Raw genomic sequence first — 18159 nt, forward strand, 5'->3', positions numbered from 1 at the left:
AAAAACAAATAATTATGTTTACAGTATCCTCTGCAGTATATATATTATGGCTTTGTTTGAAACTAAATACCCCCACCACAAAAAGAAAGAGTATTCTAGTTTATTGCTGACATCCATGCAAGTCAACAAGCATAAATCTTCCTGTACTACATTTAGAACTGCTTTTCTTCCTCTCTCCGGTGAAGCAAATACTTACAGATTAGAGCCTGGCCTTGTGCAACGATAGAAAGGTTACAACAACAGATCCAGCAGTTTTTAAAGATTGAATTTGGTTCACATACTGACCTTCATTTTTCCAGATGTATTCTAAAAGAATGAAAATTCTTTCTGCTGGGTGTTGGTCAGTGGATCTGTGAGAGGAGTCTAAACAGCAGGCTCTGCTTTCACATTCAGAGGCCAAACCTCAGGAAAACTTTTTTTTCCATGTACTTTTGAAAACTGTGCCAAATTTCAAAGGTTTTCTGGAAAATTAGAAACAGATTTTTGGGAGCGTTCTTGGCCCGGAAGTGACCCATGGGTTGCTGTGGGAGTGGTAATTATATTCTCCCTCTTCGTGTAAACTGTAACCAACATCTGCTTACAGAAACTTATGGGTTTTATGACTCAACAGTAAGGTTGATATATGCTGTTTGCCTCTAAAAAGTATAGTGTATTTTGGCAAACCTCACGGTTTTAGAGCCTATTGACGATGACCTTATTTCTATTCTCAATGAAGTTACAAATTAAGGAAAAGTAAAGCACTTATTTTTATTTGTATATATTATGCCTATATGTTTAGTTTTTGGAAGAAAAAAGAAATGAAGACTGTATAAGAAATGCAGAGAGCGGAATAGAAATACTGTACATACATTTTTAAATTTCTTTAAATCAATATCTCTTTAGCATGTGAAGACAATTATTATATGTACTTCTGAGAAAATGATAATTGTGTAGTAGACTTTACATTATAGATTTGAATGGGAAACATCTATGGGCCTGATCCAAAGTCCACTGAAGTCAATGGAAGTCTTTTCACTGACTTCCATGGGCTTTGGATTTTCCTTGTCTGGCTCTGCTAAGGATTTTTTTTTAAAAAAAGCTTGATATTTCAATGTCAAGGAAAAACAACACTTCCCCCTTCCCCCCCAATTCACCTCATTTTAGTGAGCCAAACAATACGCACAACTGGCTGTATGAGTGCTCTAACCATGGAAGTGCATGTCCTTTTGTCCCCATAGGCATACAGGGGCTGATCCAAAGTTCACTGAAGTTAATGAAGAGAAGTAAAATCACACTGTTGTAATCAGAGCACACTGTAAATATAGTCAGACAGCCATTTCTCACATTTTCTGATTATTGCTTTAGCTTCGGTACAGCTCCACTGGTGATAGAAAAAGGTGACAGCACTTGCGTAGACTGGCCGTAGGTATTTTTACCTTCGTGTCATTTAACTATGCTCAGAGCTGCACCAGTGCAATAACATTGGTGGGAGATTAGAGAAAGTCCTACTTGTAGATACAGCCCTTCCAGATAATGTCATACTGAAACTGTGATATTGAGGACTGTGCCTTTAAGGGCTAAGTTTGTCAGACAAGGGAGTCTAGGTGAGTGCAGTAAAGTTCTAGCTATTGTTATGAACAGTCAGTTGGAACTGGACACACAATATAGATGTCTTACAAGCACCTTAAGCACTGACCACTGAACACCATAGAAACAACCCTCCATTTAATCTAGGCAGCCCAGGCAGCTGCTTCAAGTAATGGCAGTCCTCCCTGGGCTGCCTTTGGATAGCTCCACAACCCAGAGCTGCCCACAGTCTCCCACAGAGTGCTGTGCTATGGCCCCACCTCAGCACAGCCCCTCTTATCTCTTGCCCCAGCCTCAGCACGTGCCATATTCTGGTGCTTGCAAGGGGCCCTATAGGGCATTTTACAGTAGTGTGACCGCAGTGCCTGTACTGACAGATTTCTCTACCAGCCAGCCAGTGGGTTTAGCAAATATACAGGGTGTTTTTTGTGTGGGGGGTTTTTTTTTTTGTAACATTGATCTTTCTTTGTCTTTCCAGCTGCAGGTTTCCATTTCCCCTCACTGCACAGAAATACTTCATAAGGAAAGTTCAGAACTGAAAAGATGACCTCTTCTGACATCTCTGCAAAGAATCAGTAATGACATTTTCACCTAATTACTTTAGCATGGGACTGGACCAGGCTGTTCAAATATGTCTGCAAGACTCCCGGAACCCTCTTGGACAGTGGCCTATGGAGGAGCCAGTCCAGAGCATGCAGAGAGTGGGGTCAAAATCTATGGTCTGCAGAGAAGCAGGGGCTAGTGAAGCACAGCTGAGCTGTTTCAGAGCACCATAACCTATGGCTCAGCCCAGTGCAGCAACAGCAGAAGCTCTATGACCACATGAGAACTAGGAATTGACTCAGTTTTAGCAAACCCATCTGAAAGCCCAAGACAGCCCCCCAAAACCAGAAGATCCCCAGAACACTGGGACATGTGGTCACCCTAAATAGGGTCTAAACCTATTAGCTGCCACTTCTTCCCCATACTGTGTTGACATGAGTCAGCTAAGAAAGTCTCTTTCTTCCTTACCTCCTTCAGTTGATCAATTATTTTAGCTGGTATCTGCTTTTCAAATGAAGGCCATACTTGAGAGGGGCTGTGCGTTTTCCTCTGCTTTGTCTCCATACTCAGCCAAACAAGCAACCCACATTCTCAACTTTGTCTCTGTCTCCCCCTTTTGGCAAGGAAGCTTACCTCACAGATCTAAACTAGTGCCAAAGACTGCTGGAGAAACTGTACATTTAACACCCAGGAAGTGACCCCACATCTATCACACCTATAGTAGATTATACACAACATTTCTCTTATGCTGTTACACGATCTAGAGGGGTTAGCGATCTTTTGGGCCAGTTAGTCCAGTACTACCTGATTGCTTACGAATGTATTTAAAAATGAAGACAATATTTTATTTGTAATACCACACCAGTAAGTGCCCTTACTTTGTATGTGCTGGGTACCCTCACAGAACTCAAATTAATAAATCACCCAGATAACTGTCAACCAATAAATACTACAATCACCCCCATCCTCCAGTGCCTCCAACATAAAGCATCTCCTCATAATCCTTCTAAACTACTCCCACCACCTCCTCCTCAAATGCCCTAGAGAAGTTATGGGCTTTGTGACAAGTCCTGAAGCTTAACTGATCCCAGATATATTGGAAAAGTAGGAAAAGGACATTCTGGAGTAGACGGTCTACTCAGAGAATGCCCTGCCAGCAGCTCACCAACTTTTATAGCAATAAAATGGAGCCCGACTGGGGTCACTCCTCCCATTGACACCCCCTAGGACTCAGAACTGTGAAAGGGAAATTTTCCCCACCCTGAGAGCACTAGGACCCAGGTGGTAGTGGCCTTCGGGGACAACCACAGAAAGGAACCAATCAGATATTCCAGACAGGAGGAGAGAAGCAGCCAAAGCCGGCTCTCTGGGCATTCAGAGAACTTCCAACTGTTTTAATTGTGCGGAATGACTGTTTGCTCCAACCCCCTCCCCTCTGCCTTCCTCACAGTCTCATATCTCTGTTTCATACCACAACTGCTGTTCTGACCCTATTCTCCCCTTTCTTTGCCCCTTTCCTCCCCTCCCCTTTCAGTTTATCCTCTCCTAACTGAACACACTCTCTTCCCTTCCCCCCCCCAAATCATGGCACTAACATGAGGACGTCTGCCATCGCACTGTTCACTTTGCTTGTGTGTTCTACCACTTCCCCCACCCTGTGTCTCTCTTGTCTAGTTAGACTGTAAAGACTGTGAACTTTTGGAGCAGGAACTGTCTGCTATTCTGTGTTTGTACAGCACCTAGCACAATGGGCCCCACTGTGTTTATTGGCCCTTGGTCCTATTAATCAATGGGCCTCCAGATTGAATGACTCTGCTGTTAACAATTGTAGTAGTGAGGGAGAAGGAGATAAGGGTCACTTACATTGACTGGGCCCAAACCACTGTCTCAACACATTAGGGGCTTTAAAGGGTCAAAACCAAGACCTTGCACTCTGCCCAGAAACTCACAGGCACCAAGTACAGTTCCTGAAACATCTGTACTATGTGTTCTAGGCTGGTGGTTCTTAACCTTTCCAGACTACTGTACCTCTTTCAGGAATCTGATTTGTCTTGTGTACCCCCAAGTTTTGCCTCACTTAAAAACTACTTGCTTTCAAAATCAGACTTAAAAATACAAAAGTTTCACAGCACACTATTACTGAAAAAAATTGCTTACTTTCTTATTTTCATCATGTAATTATAAAATAAATCGTGACCCCCCGGTTGAGAAACACTGGTATAGTATATAGAGCAGTATAAACAAGTCATTGTCTGTGAAATTTTAGTTTGCACTGACTTTGCTAGTGCTTTTTATGTAGCCTGTTGTAAAACTAGGCAAACATCTAGATGAGTTGATGTACCCCCTGAAAAACCTCTGTGTACCCCGAGGGGTACGCATAACCTTGGTTGATAACACCTGCTCTCGGCTGCCACATTCTGCATCAGGTTAACTTGCTGAGCACTCTCAGGTATAGAGCTATGTAGAGCTCATTGCAGTATTCTATTCTTGAGGTGGCAGAGGCATGGACATGTTTGATAAAGTCTGTATCTGGTGTAAATGATTCCACTCACTTTACCAAGAAACGACAAAAAACAGGATTTTTGGCTACTGATGCTACTCCATCCAGCCACCCCCTTGGCGAACTAAACCCCCAAACTGTGAACCTACCTCACACATGGCAGCTGCATTCCTTCAATCAGGGATGCTGATACAATTCCCACTGACGCTGCCTCCAGCCTTGCATATAACCTGTGTCTAATGTGCACTGAGCCTCAGCCAGCTAGCCCTCTTCTAATACCCTATATTTTTTTTCCAATTTAGTTTTAAAGGTGCCATTTCCACCACTTCCACTGGGAGCTTATTCCACAGGCATTGTCTGAAAGAACCTTTGATACCCTGGAAATGGACATTAGATTCTTTACCTAAAGTGTTAGAATATTGTCATAGCCTGTGTTCTTCTCAAGGGAATTGAACAGAAAAGAAAAAGCTGTGCCATCTAACTGACTGTTGTGGATTCAGACTTGGCTGTTGCTTTTCTGGGTAGTAGTGAAAAGGCCTAATATTCAGTGAGTGTCCGGATCCCTTCACCTGTCCCAAACTCCTACACTGTGCAAACTGCATGGGTTGAGTTCATGTAGAAAGAGAAGGGGGGAGAATAAGTAATGAGTCCAGAATAGCCATGTATGTTTGTGGTAAGAATTAGTATATTCCTACGGTTGGGATTTTCTAAGTAGTAAAAGGAAGCTGAGCACCCCAATCTCATTGAAACTGAATGAGAGCTAGACACGTCTCTCCTCCAGACAGAGTAAATACAGGTTTCCTGCTAAAGTAGGTGACTAGTGGAACCAGGGCTGTGCTGTGCCTCAAGGCAGTAATAAATGGAGAAGAGACACCCTTCCACACACGGGCGCTCGAGTTCTTATCCCCTTGGAACTCACAGCCAGCATCAAGCAACTTTTACTCAACACAAGCCTGAAGTATGAACAGTAATCTTCAAACTACCATTGGTGGGGCTGCCACCACCCAGGGGCCCTTTGGGCTGCAGGTTTGGCAGAATTTCATAGAATCATAGAATATCAGGGTTGGAAGGGACCTCAGGAGGTATCTAGTCCAACCCCCTGCTCAAAGCAGGACCAATCCCCAATTTTTGCCCCAGATCCCTAAATGGCCCCCTCAAGGATTGAACTCACAACCCTGGGTTTAGCAGGCCAACGCTCAAACCACAATTGTCTGAACTGGCCCTGATAGAGTAAAAAGGCAAAATCAGACAAAATTCTTTGGAACAACTGCAATCTGAAGCCTGGATTTCCTTTTCTCATTACTGATTATTATCTAGATAAGAAAAAGGAGGGGAGAGGGAAACAAAGGAGAAACAGAATGAACAGTGATGAGTGTTGCTCCTCAGAGTGACTAATTCCTTGGAAAAGGAAACAAAGACCAACAAAAAAAAAAAAAAAAGGCAGAAATGAGGCATTCATGAGGCATTTTGATGCCTAAAGGGTAGAACTGCACTGCACAGGAGTAGTGATCCTTAATAAGGTGATGAAAGTAGAGCCAGCTGAAAGTTTCAGAATACATTTTTTCTTAGAAATGTTGTCCTCCACAAAAAAAGTAAAAATTATTAAAAAAAAAAAAAAAAAGTAAAAAGAAACAATTCGTCCATAACATTCACTGATATGATTCTCAACATTTTTAGTTTTTCAAAACCCAGGCAACAAAAAAATCCCAATTGCTATTTTGAGGTTTTCAATACAAAAATTTTGGAGGAGGGAATGAAAAATAATAATTCACCCTCATTGAATGTATCAAAAAGAAAGAAACTTCAATTTTTTGCCATGAAGATCACTTTCATCTTTATTTTTTGACCAGTTCTAGAAGAAAGATGGTATCTGAGAGACAATTATTTGCTAGAAAAACATCTTTCATTTAGATCAACATTTGTAATTAATAGTTGTTCTATACTTCCAAGGTCCTAAACCTTGAGGGAGTCTTTAGGAAAAATGAACGGAGTATCAGAAAATGTATTAAGTATTTATAATGTAGACCTCTTGATATTGAGTAACATCAAGTGGATATGGTCACTGAGGAAACTGTAGTTAAACTTTCAATTCTTTCCCTTGTGTTTTGGAGAACAAATCATATACTCACTGTTCCAGCGCAATCAGGATTTGCAGAAGTCAATTCCCCCCCTCCCCCACCATGTTTGGGCATATCTGACACAATCAAAAATGTCCCAAAACCTCAAGAGGAGGAAATACTAATAAACAGAAGGGGAAGCCCCCCCCAAACCTCAGGATTTGATCAGAACAGCCAGTTTCTAAATATTCAGCTGCTTCTATTGGATGGGCATTTACAGAACTCCACAGAGGAAATGATTCAAACTCATATGACACATACCAAGACAACAAGTTAACAAAAAGACCATGATCCCATATAAGTGTGTATTTTTCTAATTCGGAGTCTAACCATTGTAAGCATGTGTTGTAATAAGCAGAGAAGTCAAGCAGCAACTGTTGCAATATTAAGAGTAACATCACAAGCCATAAAGATCTACTGACCCTTCCAATGTCTCTCTGCTGTTTCTTCCAGTACATTAGTCTCAACATTCCGTGCTTCAAAATGTTAGTCAGTGTCCAGGCATGTGATATCGGATACACTGAGTAACCATCACAGAGCTGCCTCTACTTTCCACATGTGCTAGCCATACAAAACTAGTAAGAAAGAGGAGCATAGGAAAGATGGGTCAGAGAAGGAGGAAGCAAATGAGCAAAAGGGGGGAAAATAAGACGAAAATTAGAAACAAAAACTGTTCTGAAAGTGAATGAAAACACTATCAGACAAAAAACTTGAGAGAAGCATGGAAAACAGTAATCTTTAGGTTTACAATAAGGAGATAGAAGCGGGAACATGGAAGTAGGAGAGTGTGACGGTCAGAGCTGGGTCATGGGCAGCCTGTGGGCACGGACTGAGCTGCTCAGTATGGGGTTGGGAAACAGATCAATCCAGGGCCAGGCCAGGTCACAAACACAAAGTCAGAGTCTGTTACCAAATTGAGAATGTGAGGTGAGAATCAGGGTTGGGACAGGCCAGGGCCTTGATCAGCAATAGTCTTAAGTCTTATACGGTAAACCCAGGATCAGGGTCAGGAGGTGAGCCTAGTCTGAGAGCTGCAAATCTTGGATCAAGGCCAGTCACAGCAAGTGGGATCTAAAGCAGAAGCACCCAGAAATGGCTTCCTGGTTTATATGTGGAGTGCCAGCCAATCAGGGAATCACAGACGGCTATTGCTCATGTTCCTTAGGGCAGGACTTCCTGCAGAACTTACCCCCTTAAAACTTCTTGGTGGCAAATGTTAGGCAAGAGTTAAAAATTCAGTTAGCAGCTGAGGCAAAAACCCACGTAACTAACAAGCAGAAATACCAGAGGCCCAAGGACAATGGCAGCTGTAAACACTTGATAACTTACATGGTCAAATGTCTGCCCAGTAACTCGGCCTCTCAGTAAGAAAGAACAGTACAAACCCTCCACAGCTCTCTGGATATCTGTGAACATTCACCCCCACCCCACCCCTTCGGCTAAAGGGTAGTCATAGATAATTGATGTAATCAGAATAGTTTCTATGCGTAAGTTGTGCTCCTGTCATTATTATGTTAAGTGTTCTCTCTTTCTCTGAAACAATGTTTGTCTCTGTAAGTACAAGATAAATGCAAATGGATTGACAAGAAATGGTATATAATTGGTCACTGTAACACCACACTTTTGAAGCTGTTTATCAGTCTTCTCAGTGCCATGAATAAACCTCTTCAGTATTGTCTGTACCTGCCTGATTCTTGGGGAAAAGAATCTCCTTGCTTCACACAACCCCGTCTGGACCCCTGAAGGCAACAAAGGAATAGTGTCTGCCTCAAATCCTGCAAATTCTGTATCTCGGCCCATGGGTTCTTACATCAAAAGTTAGTAAAAACAGAAAATAATGTTGTGCATGTTCAGACTGATGAGTAATACACAAAAGAGCAGCTTTGGAGATCTCAATACACAAGGCAAAACTCTCTCAGATCAACAGATCTGGACTCTACCATTCAGCTCTCCCTACATATGTCTTAAGAGCTGTACATATTTAGGGAGAACACATATGACTTGAATCAATGTAGATACCAAGGGAGAATTTTTTCCTTAGAATCACATTTTTGACATGCCATATGTACAGCTTTGGAGAAATGTTATATAACCAAATGTTACGTAAGCAGCCCTCCTTTGCTGAGAGAATCTAGGCCTGGCTCTTCCTTGCTGTACTAGGGCATGAGCAAAGGGGAATCTCACGCCACATGAGTGTAAGCAGAGTCAGGATGAGCTCCACCCTGACATCTGGTGGTGAGGTGTGGCAAGTTGTGGAAAACAACTTCAGGGGCCGATCTCATTTGCATAGGCACACCCACCCCGCCTAGAATGAGGCCATAGCTGCCCAAATGATCACTTTGGCTGCTGTGGGATCCCCAGTGTCTCTGTTATTGGGGCAGGAAGAATAAATTGTTATTACCCTGATTATGGGAATCAAGGACAGTGGAACTGTACTTGGCCTTTTGTTATGACGGAGGGACTCCCCATCCACTAAGTAGCACTCGCTAGGCAAGGGACATGGGTTCCAAAATTCTGTGAATTGAGAGAGAGACTGGAGACAGGTATTAATACTTGGTGGCATGGGCCCCTGGTGAGGGCCTTATATGCTAATTACACTTTCTCCTCTCTCCACTGTGGAATATCAGAGCTAATTTTGATTCTATTAGGAGTCTAATTACAGGCTGATGAGCTGAATTCACTTTGGGCTAATGGTGCACCAGCACTGAGGCTCCCCTACTACAAGCTGAAATCACAAAACAGCTAAACTTACTAAGAGTTGAAATCACTGAGTGTTGTGTTAAGTAGTGGGGAACCTGAAGATATATGGTGGAGCAGTTTGCGGGACGGCGAGCAGAGCAGTTTGTCAGATGCCTAGAGCAGCTCATGGGGCAGCTGGCAGAGCGGAGCCCCATGGAGAGGTGGGGCCATCAGCTTTGGACCACGTAAGGTGCCCCTTAGCCCCCCCCATCTCTACCCTGGTTGGGAGGTAAAACTCTGCAGATAAACTTTTGAACTTTGGGGCTGCCCTGACCAGGGACAGAGACTTTTTGGGTCGTTGGGCTTTTGGGTGATTTTTAGGTTGCTGGACTCAAGAACCAAAGGGAAAGGACCAATTTGCTTGCGGTGGATTTTTTGCTCATGGGTTGTGTTATGAATCCTGTCAGTGGTGTTTCCCCAACATAATGCCACATTGTTTTTCTCTGTTATTAAAAGGCTTTTTGCTACACTCAGACTCTGTGCTTGTGAGAGGGGAAGTATTGCCTCTTGGAGGCGCCCAGTGGGGGTGGTATATATTTGTCCCAGGTCACTTTGCTGGTTTTGCATTGTGTTATTGGAATGGAACCCCTAGATACTGAACCCGGCCCTTGTTGCTGCCAACTCTAACAGGCAGAAGAGTTACATGAGCAACAACTTCAATGTAGTTTCTAGTCACTTAGGTCTGTTTGCTCCTTCACATGCTCTGAGCCTAGGAGGTCAAACAGCTTCTAAAACTTCTATAGTTACTGTAACATCCAGGTAAAATAAAAAGAACCTATTGACCCTGTCCCTTTAAGACATGCTGATATGAAAGGTACTTAACTGACAGTAGAGTCACCATCCACCCAAGCCAGTCAGGTCCTCGTGGGTGGAGTTAGGAAATAGCGTGAACAGGAGGGAGAAGACAGCCAGTACCACTGGGAAATGTAGCAGCAGTGAAATCAAGGAAGGTGGTATCATTACTCTATATAGGGTGAGGTTCATATGAAACTTGAGGAGCCAAATCTCATTTGGAAGTGGAGAGGCTCATCAGCTTTGTAAACACAGGCCCCTTGAATTCGGTGCCCAAACCTGTGTATTTAGATGCCTAACTTTAGGTACCAACGTTTCAAAATGTTGACTGTACACTTGTATCTCTCTCTTCACTTTCAAAGTATTTTACTGACATTTTCTAATTACTCTTCACAACACCTATGCCAGTTAGGCAGGTAAAGTATTATCCCCATTTTACAGATGAAGAAACGGAGGCATAGAGGTGTGTTGTGTGCAGGACACCTGACCAAAAGTGGATGGAAAAATACAAAATACATCGGACCCTCGCTAGAATGCGGGATTTGGGATCCATGCGCGGTACCGCGTTAATGCGGGGACCGCATTATAGTGGGGACCGTGTTAAAATGAATTCTCATTAAAGTAATTAAATTTGGGATCCATGGCTGCGACCACGTTATATGCGAATTTGCACTATATAGGTGCGTGTTCTAGCGAGGGTCCGGTGTACAACTAAAATCTAAGGCAGATGGAAATCAATGGAAGCCTAACTTACAGTTAGCCCTTAACTGAATGATTGTGCACTCTTAAGAATCCACAAACGTAGCTAGACAAATTCTTAGTAATTAGACATGGTTTTTTCCTCTTCACATCTGTCAGTAAAATCAGAGCTTTAAGTGCAAAATACAATCAGGAGCCTTGTGTGGATTTGTCACTCTCCTGGAGGACTTTGGGACCATAAGGCAATAAATGGAGATAAAACTAGCAGATACAGATATGACAATTTAGTCCCATCTTTACAACTTTGCACTTCCTGGATGAGCAATATGAGTTTTACAACACCATATGTGAACAAATGCACTGGAGTGGAAATTGCCTATTCAATCTGTGAACTGGAGCTTCAGTATTTGGTGTCATAGGTTATGCATGATATAAGGATGGCACACATGCTTAGTTAGCCATGATAGAACACCTACCAAGGGCCTTCCATAAATCACAAGTATGATGGCATAGCATAGATGACTTACTCACCAGCAGCCAAAGATACATGTATGACATAGCCTCCATTCATTGCCACGCATACATGTGTATTTGGGCTTGTAAAATGTGATCTTAGCTAGGGCAGAATAACCAACAGCTCCCAGTAGTACAAAGCGCTGAACCGGGATCAACTTCACCCTAACTGCTAACAATATTACAGTAAAACTACATAACATCTTTATTTCTAGGGATGTACGAGAGGCATTGGTTTGTAATATTTTTTAAAAGAAGGACAAGAGAGAATAATAAGGACATAAGGTTTTGTACTGAAATGAATAAAGCTTTTGTTTATAAATTGTATCATACTTTATACAATATGTAAAAGGAGGAATATCATTATAGATTAGATATATACCATGTAAAATTCAACCCCCATGTGCCATGTTCTATTTATCCTCCAGTATCCCATTGCCTTTTTTGTTAACAGTATCAATAAAGGACCTGTAAAGTACTGTCTCAGAACATTTGAATGGATATAAATCTGTTGGCCTTCATACTTTTGACGTCAGAAAGTTATTTCCATCCATGAAGTAGTAGTTTATTGGGTTATTTATAGGTCTAAATTATTCAGTTACCCATGCCACAATTTATACAGTTTATGCACATTGTAATCTACAATCTTCCTGTAGTGGAAAACTTATAATCAGAATACACATTTATTTTTATAACCCTATTATTCATTTAAAAATGAGCAGCTATCACTTCAGATGAGCAGAACATCCAGTTTAATTGAAATATGGGAGAGAATGATTGAGGTGAAGTCAAATTCAGCATTTATCTTGAATAAAAAACTTGATGCTCAGTGAAACACAGCACCACTGTAGGCAGGTATTATTACATGCTATCTAAATGTTTTCAAAAGAAATATCAGGATATTTCTCCATATCTATCATGAAATTTAGTTTAGTAGTATTTTTAAATATTAACATTTTAATGCACAATGAAATTAAAAGAGCAAATACTAAAATTGACTCCTGAGTCAATCAGCAGAGATTCCCATGAGTTATCTGAATGAGGCAAGACTTTAAATAAAACAATATAGACCTCAGATGAGCCTATCAGAATAGACATTGACATAGGTAAATTAAAATTTAACATTGTTCCATACCACAGTTTGTTGATATCTGTGTTAAGCTACTGTTTTCTGCCAGTCATAATTTATGTTACTGTTTTTTTTATGTAACAATTTAATTTAATATGCCTAAAGTGTGGTAGGAAGTCCTAACTCAACAGATTTGCTCCTTGTGGACACTGATTCTTTAATAACAAAAACAAGTTCATACTACTTTTTACTCCTGTTAGCAACATAAAGATGGTATACATATGAGAAAGTGAGCTGGATTACTTTCTGTCTTGTGCATAAGCAAAAAGAATTTTTAGCTATGTTTCAACTGCAGGATCTTCACCTGGAGTTGCAAACCTCAGCTGCACTTTTGCAGATCTCATTTGGGTCAGGGTTACCAGCAATGATGCTCAAGCCAGAAAGAACACAGGTTTACTTTCAGAGATCCCAGGTTGAGTTTAAAAGGCTGACATTTAGGAAGACAAGACAAAACCCACACTTTTTTTACGTGTAAGGTGAAAAAATATGTAATTGGTCAATGAGAGAAATATGGAACCACACGATGCCATTTTTGAAGTCACTTTTTAGAGCAGAGCTGCACTTTGAATTGCAAGGGTGGATATCCTGGCCCTATTGAAGTTGGCAAAACTCAACTTCAAATAGGACCAGGATTTCACACCAAATGTTTAAAAAATATGTCATGAAGAGAAGCTTCAACAATTACTGCATATGAATGTCTATGCACTAATGGTGACAGGAAATAAATAAATGAAATAAATGGACACAAATCAGATGTCAAGAATTATAACATTCATAAACCAGTCGGAGAACACTTCAATCTCTCTGGTCATGCAATCACAGACATGAAGGTCGCTATCTTAAAACAAAAAAACTTCAAATCCAGACTCCAGCGAGAAACTGCTGAATTGGAATTCATTTGCAAATTGGATACTATTAATTTAGGCTTAAATAGAGACTGGGAGTGGCTAAGTCATTATGCAAGGTAGCCTATTTCCCCTTGTTTTTTCCTACCCCACCCCCCGCCCCCAGACGTTCTGGTTAAACTTGGATTTAAACTTGGAGAGTGGTCAGTTTGGATGAGCTATTGCCAGCAGGAGAGTGAGTTTGTGTGTGTGTGTGTGTCCCTGGGGGGGGGGGGGGTGAGAAAGCCTGGATTTGTGCTGGACATGGCCCACCTTGATTACCATGCACATTGTAGGGAGAGTGGTCACTTTGGATGAGCTATTACCAGCAGGAGAGTGAGTTTGTGTGTGTATGGGGGTGGGGGGGTGAGAAAACCTGGATTTGTGCAGGAAATGGCCCACCTTGATTATCATGCACATTGTGTAGAGAGTTGTCACTTTGGATGGGCTATTACCAGCAGGAGAGTGAGTTTGTGTGTGGGGGGGTGGAGGGTGAGAAAACCTGGATTTGTGCTGGAAATGGCCCAACTTGATGATCACTTTAGATAAGCTATTACCAGCAGGACAGTGGGGTGGGAGGAGGTATTGTTTTATGATCTCTGTGTGTATATAAAGTCTGCTGCAGTTTCCACGGTATGCATCCGATGAAGTGAGCTGTAGCTCATGAAAGCTCATGCTCAAATAAATTGGTTAGTCTCTAAGGTGCCACAAGTACTCCTTTTCTTTTTAGGAAATAAGATGTATCACAGTTTACAGAGATTATTTATTAACGGGCTACGTTATTTTATCTCCAACATTTTACACAGTCTTCTCATGTTACTGCACAGGTAAAGTTTGTATTTGTCACTGAAGTTCTCGAATTTGAGAGGCTGGATATTTAAATGGGTTTAAATACAGTGATTTTTCAAACCATATTTTAATGGTAGTTTAGTTTTAGTCTGACTACGTAACACATTTGGAAGTCACCAGCTGATGGCATAAAGGAAGAGAAGCAGAGCATTCTGGGAGACAACACTAGGTAAATCTACTCCCCTCACTGGCCTCCTCTTTCAGAACATAGTGCAGAAGTGGAGACAGCAAGGTCATCTGTGCTTCTGAGTAATAGCAATGTGAGCATGGGGAAGGACGTGTGGAAAATGACCAGCTTAGACCGCTGCTAGGAGTTGGTGGCCCTCACCAACTCTTGCACTGGGATAATGCTTGCATACCCTGTACTCCACTTCTGCTGCTGTGTCACCAAAAACTGATTCCCAATCCCTGCTTTCTGCACATTTGAACTACAATCAAGTTATTTTTTTAAAAGTGTCTGAGATAAGAGCCCCAAAATATCTGAAGAAAGTCTCAGCAAGCGAAAGGCACTCATTACAATAATAAAAAATGACAGTTGCAATTAAAAAAATATAAGGGAGACCTTGATAATTGATTGGATGCTGCTGTGTAGGTAAGAGTAGGTTTGTTCTGTAGATCCACACTAAGCCTGGCTCCACAAAGTCTTCTTTTTCCTCAACCCATCCCAAACCTGCATGCTGGAGCGTAAACAGCTGCCAGACAGCATAGTCCTCTCTCCTCTCCATGTCCTTCTTCTTCCCACACAGTAGTTTTACTGCATTCAAGGCCTTCCACAGTCTGCAGGATACAAAATTTGGCCTTCTGTATGCAAAAGAGGAGTCTGATCATAGCAGTCAAAATAATGCTGAATATTTGCATTTCTTTACATTCTTGAACAAATCCTTAATCTTCGTCACTGGAAACATAATGCTCTGCATAGTCAAAGACAGGGAACTTGATTGGCAGCTCTCCCCATTTTTTGAAAATTTTGTTTGAGGTTTTCTTATCCTTGAATACAACTACAAAATTTCTGATCTTTAAGCAAGGCAGGTCTACACCTCGGTGCACCATCATATTTCCCCAAGCCTGAAAAATGTAAGGAAGGTTATATTTCAGTTAAAATATTCAGTGTAATCAGACAGAAATATGTTGGCACAAAATAGAAAAAGGGAACACACTTACTTGCCCACAGTCTTTGCACATAATTTCACCATTTGTTTGGTAATCGGCATGTTTTTCTTGCAGTGTTTTATTTTCTCTTATGCTGTAAAGGTCCCTGAAAATGGACAGGAAAGATTAATCAGATTGCATTATCCTTTTTACAGCAGAGATGGCCTTAAATACAGTTCACTGAGAACATAACTGCTGAAGTAAGATGTGGGTGTAAAATGGCCATAAACTCTGTCTGACCCTTGTGTGTGTACAAGACAATGCAAGGGCAAGACAATGACAACTGCACTCTGTATGCACCTCTGAGTGTAGAAGCTACTCTCTAAAAGAAAAGGAGTACTTGTGGCACCATAGAGACTAACCAATTTATTTGAGCATAAGCTTTCATGAGCTACAGCTCACTAATGCATCCGATGAAGTGAGCTGTAGCTCACGAAAGCTTATGCTCAAATAAATTGGTTAGTCTCTATGGTGCCACAAGTACTCCTTTTCTTTTAGCGAATACAGACTAACACGGCTGTTACTCTGAAAGCTACTCTCTAGTAGCTCCTACTTAGGAGATGGGGAGAAATGGTGACATAACTGACCCTCCCTTCTCTACTCACTGGCTATCAGAGCTCACCCTCCTTAGAAAGGAGAGCATGCTGCACCCTCAGACGTGGTGGTGCAGCTGGCTCACTCTATGTGCCATGGAGCTTTGGGAGAAATAGTTTGTGGGAGTGGGTGCTTCTGCTTCTGTATTTCCTCTCAATGTGGAGCTGTGCCTGGTTCTGAAAATACAAAGCTACAGAGTGCATGTACTTCATTCTGCTAGTTATTCTACTGAACGCTTGATGTTTAGAGTTCCTCGGCTATGTGAAAGTGTTAAAAGAATTACTAATCTAGTGCTTGGGTAGGCAGCTGCCAACACTATGCTAACAAGGTTGGTATGCTGCTTACTGAGCCCTTTATGGGGACTCCTTATCATTGTGCTACCATAGAAACTAATATTTAAAGCTGCTGCTCAACTTTTCTCTAACTCCCCATTTTCACTTTCTCATAAACATTCTCAAATGTTCTCCTAGACTGAAACCTTCAGCAAGTGGTCTCAACCAAAAGAAACTTTTGGGGGAGTGCTCAAGGGTTGGGAGGAGTCTGATATATAGCTAGTTCACAGTGAAGAATAATTGATTGATTGGCAAATTGGAAATAAAACACACGCCCACGCTCCACTGTAAGCAAGTACAATTTCTTTTGTGCAGCAAGACATTTCTAACAGTATTTCAGTTACATTATGATCAGTGGGTGAAATTTACCCCAACACACACCACATGCCCATGCAACATCCTAGGATTACTGTTCCTCACCCAACACTAAGGGTTTAAGCAGGGTTTGACTAGCGTATAGGGCCTTGTGTAGGCCCCTTTATAATGGGTTAGTTTCCCCTTATGGTATTACAGAGCTCAGCAACTACAGTGTTACAGCTATAGTTATATATCTGCATAGTACCATGGCTATTTTATTGTCTTCAATCTGTAAAGCCATGATGTTTAAAATGGACTGCAAAAATAACTGCACAACTCCCGAGGGCCACACAGTCTTTTTCCCTCTATTTTTTCGCTTCTCTATCTGTTGAAGATGCACAGAAGTTAAAAGTTAGCTTAACATTAAAGTTGCAAGTTTAATATAAAAAAACCTGCTAAACAGAAAACAAAAGGAAATATAAACAGCCTGTATGGCAGTTTGCAACATTGCACATCCTTAGCATTTTCGGTTACTGGTTGGATTGTTAATAACATACAGTCTATACAAAGTGAATTAGTCAATATTGCAACTGGAACCTAATCTTTTTCATTTATTGATATTTCATCCTCTATTCAGCTTAGGGCCACCATGCCCTACCACCTCCTCAGCTGCACCAAAACCTTACGTAGCTGAGGATTGAGTCCTCCATTTCTTATTAGCCAGAATTTGGTTGACATATCCCCCAAAATACTTTGATATTTTATTTTATAGCAGCCACAATGTCAAGGGCTCTTTGCAGACATACTGACAGTAAAACAGGTTCCTTCCTCAAAGAGAACAAGTAGTTAGGTAACACTTACAGGAACTCCTTTTTCACATTGACATGATGCATGTTTTCTATAACTTGTATGTCTTCCCCAGAACATTTCAGTTTGTGGCAATTTTTGCAAAGGAAAGTTATTAGTGATGGATTTTCCTTGTAAGTCTTAAGCTGATCTCTCTTTGCCTTCATTTTTTTTTCCATTATACTTTGCATCTGAAAACCCTGAATCTAGAAGCAGAAAAAACAACAACACTGTCATATTCTGCTGAAGCTACAACAGCAGAGCTATGGAACGGAAAGATTTATTTCCAAGTTTACTTCCAAAATTCCAGACACTTGCAATGAATACAGATTCTGGAAATGGAAACAGTTAAAAGGACACAGTCAACTTTAAAAATCACTCTTTTGCCCAACAATTTATGTCTGGCTCTTCTTGTTAAAAGTAACTCCTAAAATGACTGTCACAGAGATTTGAGAACAGTATTTTTCTCCAAATTTTCAGTTACTTTACTTTGTTCAGAGTCAGTTACACCTAGTTTATGTGTGTTTTTCTAACATCATAAACAGGAAAGAGAAAATGTTCTTTTAAAAACAGGTCAATGTGACTGTAAAACAATAACTACTGGCATGAG

At 41.2% G+C, this 18159-nt stretch overlaps 2 protein-coding genes across 8 annotated transcripts in view; both read right to left on the minus strand.

Annotated features, from left to right (window-relative positions):
- FAP (pro-glucagon) overlaps positions 1-2683 on the minus strand; it is an 80567-nt gene extending 77884 nt beyond the window's left edge. For 6 of the 7 annotated variants that reach the window (XR_012664361.1, XR_007359228.2, XM_075117880.1 and 3 more), the window contains exon 1: positions 2578-2683. Coding sequence is in view for 4 of the 7 variants with exons in the window: in XM_075117880.1 (XP_074973981.1) it covers positions 2578-2673 (96 nt within the window). In the remaining 3 variants the exon portion in view is untranslated. Of the gene's footprint in view, positions 1-285; positions 561-2577 lie in introns of those variants that run through there. The other variant, XR_012664363.1, reaches the window with a different exon arrangement.
- An 11542-nt stretch (positions 2684-14225) lies between these two features.
- The window catches only part of IFIH1 (interferon induced with helicase C domain 1), a 37423-nt gene continuing 33489 nt past the window's right edge, over positions 14226-18159 (minus strand). Inside the window, exons 14-16 of the mRNA XM_048870400.2 lie at positions 17565-17755; positions 15493-15586; positions 14226-15396 (exon numbers count right to left, since the gene is read on the minus strand). Coding sequence (XP_048726357.2) covers positions 15214-15396; positions 15493-15586; positions 17565-17755 — 468 coding nt within the window. The 3' untranslated portion in view covers positions 14226-15213. The remainder of the gene's footprint in view (positions 15397-15492; positions 15587-17564; positions 17756-18159) is intronic.

Source organism: Caretta caretta, chromosome 11, assembly GCF_965140235.1.
Source record: "Caretta caretta isolate rCarCar2 chromosome 11, rCarCar1.hap1, whole genome shotgun sequence".
NCBI classification, from domain to species: domain Eukaryota; kingdom Metazoa; phylum Chordata; order Testudines; family Cheloniidae; genus Caretta; species Caretta caretta.